General features: G+C 58.2%; 1 protein-coding gene across 1 annotated transcript in view; it reads left to right on the top strand.

The window, feature by feature from the left end:
- Positions 9,056-9,919, top strand: part of FOXC1 (forkhead box C1) — a 1,719-nt gene continuing 855 nt past the window's right edge. Inside the window, exon 1 of the mRNA XM_021386372.1 lies at positions 9,056-9,912. Coding sequence (XP_021242047.1) covers positions 9,076-9,912 — 837 coding nt within the window. The 5' untranslated portion in view covers positions 9,056-9,075. The remainder of the gene's footprint in view (positions 9,913-9,919) is intronic.

A 9,919-nucleotide genomic window follows, 5' to 3' on the forward strand; every position in this document is an offset into this window, starting at 1 on the left:
CTAAATTGCAAGGCAAAATGCAGATTTTGTCCCCAAGCAAAACACCTCTGCACTGCTGTCAGGTCAAGCTAATAAAGCCAGCTCTTCAGAGCCTCCGCCATCTGGCTGCATTTCCTCTCTCACCAAGAGGAAAAATAATTAATGAGCAACCTCTGTCTGGCAATCAGCAACTGTTTGCATCATCATATATGGAGATGGCAGCCTTCCTGATCGCAGAACACACCTTCTCTTGAGTGGTGCAGCTTCTCCTCGTTCAGCCCCGTGCTGAATGCCATCCGCAGCACTGCAAGCAGCTCCTCCAAGGAGGGGCTGAGGCAGGCACATCCTATAAAACGCAGCTCGCTTGTTCAAGCTTGTTCAAGTCTTGGTATATTGGCCGTGGCCAGGAAGACCATGCCTCAGTACTTGCAGAGTCCTCACAACATGGGATTCGTAATAGAAAACGAACACTGCTAGCGAGATGCATATTCACAGTGGATTTAGTAACTAATAGAACAACTTATTTTGTTTACTATGCAAAGAACACGAGAAAATTAAGCTGATCTGGGGCTAGTCCAAGTCTCTGCCACAAACTCTTCTGACAAAAGCTGACCTCTTCGCTCCTGAATAAATATCAGCAATTTGTTTGCGCATTGTTCAGCCGGTTTAGTAGATAGGCAAAGGCAAATGAGTCAAGAACTTCGTCATTTCCCCCCCACACACACAAATTGTCAAATAAATTATTCACAAATACACGCTTCCATCATTCATCTAGCACTAGACTAAACACTTTCTACTAAACTTAGTTTTCAGCATCATGTTTCAGCTTATGGTTACATTTTTCCCTGGGCAAAGCAAGTCAGTCATTAGACAGCTCTCATAGGTTTCCGCCAAACATGCTTGGTTAAGTCTGTTAAGAAGGAGGAGGTGGAGGAAATTGTGTTTTAAAGTTAATAGGAACATTTCCATTCACTTCAATGGGAAACGTACTGGAAGAGATAACATTACTTTGAAGACTTAATGAGCATACATAGCTCTGAAAAAATCCCCACAACCCAACAATCACGCCGCCAAATGCTGCACTTCATGATGGTTGGTCTTCAAACTGAACAGAATAAGAAACCAATCTCACCACTGGAGCTGCCCAAAGAAAAAACTCTCCCAGCCACCTCCCCAGCATGCTACCTGGCACATAACATACACCTGATCCAGCAGCATCACCAAGGCTCCAGCCTCATTCGCTTTCCAGTGACTTAACTTCTTCTACGTGCTTATGCATCGTGGTGATGCTGAGCTGGCACAGGTGCTCACCTTTAATTTCCCCAAGCCAGAGCCACAGCTGATGCAACTTGGCCTAATGGCTTGAGGACCTGGCCTCATTTGAAAGGAAAAGCAGAATTTGAAAAGAAAAATGAAAAAGAAGAGATTCAGAGATGGACTTCTGCACTGATTTACAGCATGCCATGCAGCCATACAAGGTCAGGATGAGACAGGTGGAAGGGACCTCTGAAACAAAGTAACTGCATGAAGCTGCTACATTTGGAATTTATATAGGTAGGCAAATTGAAAAGCAGGCACACCTCAAGAGTACACCTTTGCTGCAGGTCAGCAAGAAAACTCCGTGTCATCTTTTTCTTCAAAGAGGTTTAGACGGCTGCTGCCATCCCCTACATTTAGAAGAAAGAGGGACACGGTGTGTTATTCATTGTATGCAAATCTGTGACAAACATCACCAAAGGCAACACCTGCGTTCATCCCTGCAGAGAGCGATTGCATTCATCAAGTGGTTACCGTAAGCCCTTCTCTTCCAAAGGAATCTGTATGTTTCCAGCCCAGTCCATTTCAGGTGGATCCTCAAAGAGTACCCCCAAGATAGCTGTGCATATTCATTGTAAGCACATCAGCCCAAGATCCTGGCCACAACCAGGAGCTAGACGGTGTGCGAACGCAGAAGAGGAGGCAGTCCCTACCTTGCTAAGATTACAATCCCAAAAGTCATAGGAAAAAAAAAATACAATAGACAAACAGGCTCAGCAAACGTTGAAAGCTAGAGGTGTGGTGGAGGGCTCACATTCCTTGCCTTATTCAGCGTGGGGATGTGAGACGAGGCAGGGCTCTGGAGCAAAGGAGATGCACGAGGAGACACAAACCTCTCCCCAGAGGCCCATTGGCTGCAGCCTCCTGTCAGAGCTCTCCTACCAGAAGAGCAGTTTGGGAGGTGCCCACGGTGGATGTTAAGGAGGGTGGCATGACTGGACTTAAGCGTAGGGCCCTTCTTTCTTCACCCAGCTCACGTGGCAGGCTCAGCTGGGGGGCTTTCAAGAGGACTGGTGTCTGCAAGTCTTGCTGTCTGCGTTCTCTTCCTCCCCAGCCTGTCCTTTAGCCTGACTTGCTACTGCCAGAGCATGTCACCTGAAGTCCCTCCATCTGAAAACTACAAGGGTCTGACCTCTAAAACACAGAGATATCCAGTGCAAAGCTGATAAGGATCTTCCTTTCAGATCCATCCCAAAGCCCAAGCCATTTATCTATTGGATCAGCCCCTGCAGGCTCTCAGACACCACTCTGCCTCCTTCTCAGCTCCCCTCAGTGGGCTTTCGGCAGAGCGCAGGTGCCAAGGTGCTCTAACACGGGTGGCTGTGTGCATGCCCAGCAGCAGCACTCATGGCGCTGGGAGCGCAGGCAGAGGGTGGAGGCAGGATGGTCACGCAGCCCGGGGCACGGGCAGCGCTGCGGGTTTGTGTTTAGCGGTCCGAGCTCTGCGTCAGTGGAGGTGACACAGAGCCCATGAAGCTGGCCCATACAGGAGCCCTTCCGCATTTCCTCTGCACAGTTCTCTCCACTTAATTTAAGCGCACCTAATCAGGCAATCTGCCTCATCGGCATATCTCACTTAGAAATCAGGGATGCTTACTAACAATGACTGCATCTTGATCGGGATGGTAATATCACTTAATTGGGATGCCTTCAGGTATCTTAGTGGTTTGGGTTTTTTATGTCTCAAGCTCAAGCTAGTCTTGTCTGTCTGCTCCTCATAAAACAGCTTTCAGTTCCTCCTTGATAATGATACAGGCAAACGATGATGTAAGCTGCCCGAACATTTCTTGCTCCTGGCTGTCAGTTGCTGTGGGAGGGGCACACTACCTGCTGCTGTGGGTGTTCTTGCCACAGGGACGGCTGCAGGAGCTTCGGCCGCCGTCTCGTGCGGAGCTTCCTGCTGTCCCCAAAGGCCTCTTGCTGTCCCCGTGGCTTCCTGCTGTCCCCACAGGCCTTCTGCTGTCTCCACTGCAACCAAGAGCAAAGAGCGTGTGTTGCGGGAGAGTTGGACGTGCCTCTGTGCCCAGCCAGCCGCACGGATACCCCACAGTCAGACACATGTAATTACTGCTAAGTGTAAGCCTCAGCTGAAAATCTCTGCCTATCCTTGAGGGATTATCAAGTTAAACAGATAACTTAAATAATTTTTTTTTAAATAATCCCTCAAGTGTCTCTCCGTTCCTTAAAGGACTGTGCTTGTGGTTAGCAAGTGAAGCGCTCCTAGCGCAACCACTCAGCGTGGGACAGAGGCTTTTGGCCTCTGCTGCTTTGCAGGACAGGGACTTGGCCCCACTTGGATGGAACAGATGGGACATTGCCCTGTTTGGGGACAGAGCCCTACAGAACAGCTGGAGTCAGTGCCAGTGGAACCCCCAGGTCCCACTTAAAAGCCCCACTCGTTTGTGCACGCCTCGTGTTTTGTGGAAAACAGCACCTACACCCCGAAGGCTCTGTTCTTTAAACCCTTCTTTCCCCTCCGCTTCTTGCACTGTGGCACCGCTGCTTGCTGCACGCAAACAGCTGCAGCGCGTTACGGCTGGCAGCATACAAATAATTCTGCAGAGAGCAGTTGTGGCCTCATAAAAGCACGTACGCAGATAGCAGAGCCCTACGACCTGCACTGCCTTTGCTCCCAGAGCCCTAACGGAAGATAGAGCTCCTTGGTGCGTTTGTGCTTAGTGCTCGTCAGTGCCTCGTAGCACTCCAAAAACCACACGCTCATTGAGCTGTGCGTGTGTGCATTCGCACCTCTCTGCAGCCATACGGAGGTGCAAAAGCCTGTACTCCGGCTTTACGGGCAGCTTTATGGAGCCGTTCTTCGGAGGCCGAGCGCAGCAGTAACGAGACAGCGAGGGGCAGCTTAAAAAACAGGAGCGCTTTTCCTGGAAACCGGCACTGTTTCATTCGCGGGTTTTACGGGCAAGCCTGGCAACCCGTAAAGACATTCCTTGGCACGGCCGGAGAAATAGCGGCCCCGGCGGAGCCGGCACCGCGCTGCCGCGCACCGCGCCGACCCGGCACCGCGCGGGGCTCCCGGGGACCCGGCAGGTGCGCGGAGCGGCGCGGAGCGGCCGGGCGGGGGCGCCCGCGGCCCGCGCAGCGCCCAGTGCAGCGCAGGTGGCCGGCGGGTGCGGTGCGGGAGCTGCGCGGGCGCGGAAAAGCCATCCCCCTCTCCCCCTCCCACCTGCCCGCCGAGGGGCAGTGCAGCCCTCCCGCAAACTCCTTCCCGCACTCAGCCCTCGGAATACGCGAGAGAAGTGAATGATACGCGCGGGGGCTGATCGCTATCGGGTGCACGATGAGTTGCCAAGCGCTTATCGCTGTCCGGAGAGGAACTGTCGCTTCGTTCCAGCGTAAATAAATCCTTTCTACAAATCGGTCCCTCTCCTCCCGTCTGCATGGCAGTAGGTGGGGATGGAGCAGGAGGCTCCCGCTCGCTTCCCGCACCGCTGCCCCGCGTGGCTCCGTTTGTGTGGTTCCAGAGAAGCCGGTGGGCTCAGCCCCCCTCCAGCCTCGCCGCCCCTCCCAGAGAAAGGAAGGAAACAAGGGAGGAAAAGGAACACAAAAGGGACAAGGGACCTTGGAAAGAAAAAAGAAAAAATCAAATCAAATCCGTGTCTGGCTGTCTCCTTGTCGTTGTAGGAGAGAGTTTTTAACCATCCCCCCCCCCCCCCCCGGGCCCCAAAACGCTGGGTTGTCCTGTGAGATGCCGGAGCTGGAGGACCCACCAAATTAAAGGGGTTTACGCGGTTGCGGGTCGGATTGTTGTCCGTGTTTTGTGCGTGCCACCGCTCTGCCCGGATCGCAGAAACAACGCGAGGAGTTCCTCGCAGAGCGGTTTTGGTTGCGCCCCTGGTGCCGGGACACCTCTGTGTCACACGGACGGAGCCGTTCGGCGGCCGTGGAATCCCCGCGGGACGAGGAACCCCGCGGGCTCCGACCGATCTACGGCCGCGGCTCTGCCCTGGAAATTAAATGCAAAATTCGCTTTCAGACACCAAAGGTGAAACGAAGTCATTGCGCTCGTGAAATACACGAAGCCGATGACCGCTGCCGCATTTACGTTGAAGGGCAATTTATTTCTCATTCAAGAACGAGAGCCTAAAGGATGCCGGACGGATGGAGAGATCATTTTCGTATTAAGTTGGGTTGTTTATGTCTTACGACGAAAGCCACCCGGGACTGGAAGAGTGCCCCAGCTCAGCCATGAAGTTGTCAGCCCACGGTAATAGAAACAAAATAGAAATACGAACACAAACGCAAGCACGAATAAAATACAAAACACGCGCACACGGACCCTGCGCTCGGGCCGCGCAGCACTGCGAGGGCAGAGGTGCCGCGCTGTCACACCGCTGGCTGTGAGCGGGTGAATCCGGCACAGAGCGGAGCACAGAGTTTTGGGGATCGCCACTCTCGCTGCTCCCCCTCCCCGAAAGGACGTGAGCCGCTCTCCCTGCCCGCTGTTTGCGGAACGCGGAAAGCCGCATCCCGAGATGCGAAGAGCCGGGCTGGATGGCTGGGCTCGGAGCTGCAGGGCTGCCGCTGTGATGTTGGAGCCAAAAGAAAGAGAGGGAAACGCAGCTCTGACTCCGTCTAAACACAAACAGCCCGGGGCCGGCGGGCGGGTCACCCCCGGGTCTCCCAGAGCGAGCCGGGGGGGCCCACCTGGCCTTGCCCAGGTCAGACGGCGGCCCCTCCGCCCAGCGCCCCGCTGCCATCCTTCTTACTGACATCTCCGTAAATACGGCCGCGAGCGGCCACACACGCGCCGAGCCCCGCGGCGCGGCTCTCCCCCGGCCCGACGCTGCCCGGCGGGGTCCCCGAGCCCGGCCCCGGCCCCTCCGGCTCCAGCCCCACTCCGCGGGGCCGCTCCGTGTGGGGCACCGCGCGGTGCCGGCAGCAGGAGGCCGCGCTGGGTGCGCTGCAGGAGCCCTTCGGGGAGGCAAAAGCCCGGCTCCGAGACCTCTTTCTGGGTGGTATCCCGAGAAAGCGGTGGGAAAAGCGCCCTTCCTGCCGCCCTCGCACCAAATATCACCGTCCGAACATGCCGCTCTCGCTCCTCACAATGGTGACTTTTGTGCCCCACATGCAGAAACCAGAGTCGCGCCGCTGCGAGGTATGCAGCTTAGCACTCAGCGGCAATTGCGTCAGTTCACAATTATAGAATCAGAGGGGCTATTGCAAAACGGATTGAATGCGAACCACGCCGGATTAATGCCCCCCTTCCCTTCTTCCCTGTGCTGAAACCTCCGGGTGTTGGCACAGCCCCGCGCAGCCCCGGAGGAGCAAAGGGTCCTGCGCGCAGCGAGCGCGCAGCGAATGGGAACGGCTTTGTCCGCGGTCGTGCCGTGGGAATACCGTGCGGCCCGGGAGCGTGGGGACGGGCTGACACGTTCCTTTATTTCCCCCTTTCTTTCTTCTTTTTTTTTTTTTCTTTTCCTCAGCAAAACAAGAGAGTTTTTGAAAATACCAAGTGTTGGGACGGACACGGGGTTTTTGAAAATACCAAGTGTTGGGACGGGTACACAGCGCAGTGCTCGCACATGTATTCGTTCTGCAGCGGTGAAGGAAAGGGGGAAACGCGCAGTGGGGCAGCAGCAGGTGAACGACTGCAGACGGTGAAACACAACGGCTGAGCGGGGCCGGGTATTCCCCATTACAGCGCTGACATTGATTACCAAGAGGAGACCCGCGACGTTTGAATATGAAAAGGAGCAGCTATCAGCCCGTATAAATTACTTCTTCGGTTCCTTGCGCCTCACTGAAAACACACATGTGCCTATCGAATAACCAACGGCTCTGCGCTGTGTGGGGAACGAATCGAGCGAAGGATGTGTCCCCACAGCGCAAGGCGAAGAAAGGGACTCGGAACCGGGGGAGTCCCGGGGTCCTCGGCCCGACGGGCGCAGCCACCCGCTCGGGTGGGCGATGCCTCGCACCAACACCCACTCAATGCCTTTCCCCTCACAAGTGCCGCCCCTCAAAACAGATTTCGGAGCCTTCCCCCGGGCCGATCGGTTCCGAACGCCGGGGGGGTCCCGGCTGGCAGCAGCCGAGGACAGCGGGAAGGGGCCTCGGGTCCCCGTGGGGCTGCCGGGACGTGCCCCGCCGGACACGCACGCGGCTCCCCCGGGTTTAAAGGGCGAAAATGAAATCCTCTTCGCCCCGACGGAGCAGCGACCGCGGGGGGAATGCTGAAAAAGAACGAACCGAGCCCTCATCCCTTGCTGCCTCTGAGCTCCCGTTGAAGAGTTATTCCCAACATCCCGTTACAGCCCGTGTACGCTCTCAGACACTTAGACAACGGCAGCAGCAATACGAATCAATTCTAGCCACGAGGTCCGGCCAAACGATTTCAGGAGCATCCCCTTTTCCCGCGCCTATTTCTTTTCGTTCCCGTGACACACACCTGACGCGCCGCGCAGCCCCGCGGCACGGAGCGGGCGCAGCACCGCAGTGGGGCACAAACGCCGCACCCCGGGGTCCGCGCAGGGCCCGGGGGGGCAGAGCCGCGCACCGCACCGCGTCCGCGCACAACGCGAGTGTCCCCTCCGTGCCCACGGGCGTGGGGCGAGGGAGAGGCTCCGGAGAGCGCGGGGGGGGGGGGAAGCCCAGCGGGAGGGGGCGAGCAGAGAAAATAATAATAACAAGTCGAGGGAAGACAGGGGGCGAGCAGAGAAAATAATAACCATAAATTGAAGGAAGGGGGAGAAACACGCGTGACGGAGAGCTCCGTGTGTGTGCGTGTATCGGTGAAAAGCACGGACCTGTCCGCGCCGTACGGCGCGGGGGTGGGCGCCCACGCGGCCTTGGCGCTCCCCCCCGCGCAAAATGAGCGCAAAACGCGCGCAGGCGACGGGGCCCCGCGCAAGCCCCGGGCTCGGCGTGTGTGGCCGTAGCCGAGAGCCGCGGCTGCCGGCGCTGCGCGGGAGCTCTTTTCCCGTCTCTCTTTCTCTCTCTTTTTTTTTTTCCCTCCCTCGCTTTTTTTTTTCAGGCCGGTCGCGTTTTTTTTCCCTCCTCATTCAGAGCCGCGGGTGTCTCCCGGCCCCCATTGGCCGTCCGGGCTCGGCGGGGCGGGGCCGGGCCGCTGCAAAAGGAGGAAAAGAAAAAAAAAAAGAGAGTGAGAGAGCGAGAGAGAGAGGGGAGAGAGGGGGGGGGGGAAGGAGAAAACCGTAAGTGCGTAAAAAAGTTCTCGCGGCGGTGACGGATGCTCAAAAGTTCAGGAGTTTTTCCGATGCGTCCCAACGCAGCCCGGGACCGAGAAACAGACTGAAAAAAGAGAGAGGAGAGAAAGCGCGGAGCTCCGCCGGCGGAGCGGACGGTGGATTTTTTCCTGCTGCTGCTCGCTTCAAAAAGCCCCACAGAACCCATCCCCGAGCCGGGTCCCCGCTGCAGACAGCTCGCTGAGGAACGCGGAGCCGGGAGCTGCGTCGCAAAGGTTTTCTTTCCTTAATCCCCCTCCTGCGTTGGGAGCTGCCTTCTCCGCTGCGATTGCTTTTCTTTTTTTTTTCCTTTTTTTTTTTTTTCCCTCCCCAGTTCTCTTTTTAGCAGCCCTTTTTGCCCCCTCCCCGCTTTTTCGACCCCCCTCCCCCCCGCCCCGCGCGGAGCCGACCGAGAGCGGAGCCCGGCGCCGCCGTCCCTCGCTCCGCCGGGGGGGCGGGGGGTGCCGCACGGCCGCCGGGCGCTGCTCGGCCCCGCGGAGCGGCGGAGGGTGGAGGGGGAAGGGCCGCGCTGCTCGCCGCGGCGGGAGGGAGGGAGGGGGACGGCTGCCGGGCGGCCATGCAGGCGCGCTACTCCGTGTCCAGCCCCAACTCCCTGGGCGTGGTGCCGTACCTCGGCGGGGAGCAGAGCTACTACCGAGCGGCGGCGGCGGCGGCCGGCGGGGGCTACGCGGCCATGCCGGCCCCCATGAGCGTGTACTCGCACCCGGCCCACGAGCAGTACCCCGCCGGCATGGCCCGCGCCTACGGGCCCTACACGCCGCCGCCGCAGCCCAAGGATATGGTGAAGCCGCCCTACAGCTACATCGCGCTCATCACCATGGCCATCCAGAACGCGCCCGATAAGAAGATCACCCTCAACGGGATCTACCAGTTCATCATGGAGCGCTTCCCCTTCTACCGGGACAACAAGCAGGGCTGGCAGAACTCCATCCGCCACAACCTGTCCCTCAACGAGTGCTTCGTCAAGGTGCCCCGCGACGACAAGAAGCCCGGCAAGGGCAGCTACTGGACGCTGGACCCCGACTCCTACAACATGTTCGAGAACGGCAGCTTCCTGCGCCGCCGCCGCCGCTTCAAGAAGAAGGACGCCGTCAAGGACAAGGAGGAGAAGGACCGCCTGCACCTCAAGGACCATGCCCCGCCGCCGCCGCGCCCGCCGCCCACCGCCGCCACCGGCGCCGAGCCCGAGGGCGGGGGCCCTCCCGCGGCCGGGGCCGCTCCGCCGCCGGTGCGCATCCAGGACATCAAGACGGAGAACGGCACGGCCTCCCCGCCGCAGGCCGTGTCCCCGCCGGGCGCCGCGCCGCCGCTGGGCGCCGTGCCCAAGATCGAGAGCCCCGACAGCAGCAGCAGCCTCTCGAGCGGCGGCAGCCCCCGCGGCAGCGCGCTCCCCGCCACCC

The sequence above is a fragment of the Numida meleagris genome, chromosome 2, assembly GCF_002078875.1.
Source record: "Numida meleagris isolate 19003 breed g44 Domestic line chromosome 2, NumMel1.0, whole genome shotgun sequence".
NCBI classification, from domain to species: Eukaryota; Metazoa; Chordata; class Aves; order Galliformes; family Numididae; genus Numida; species Numida meleagris.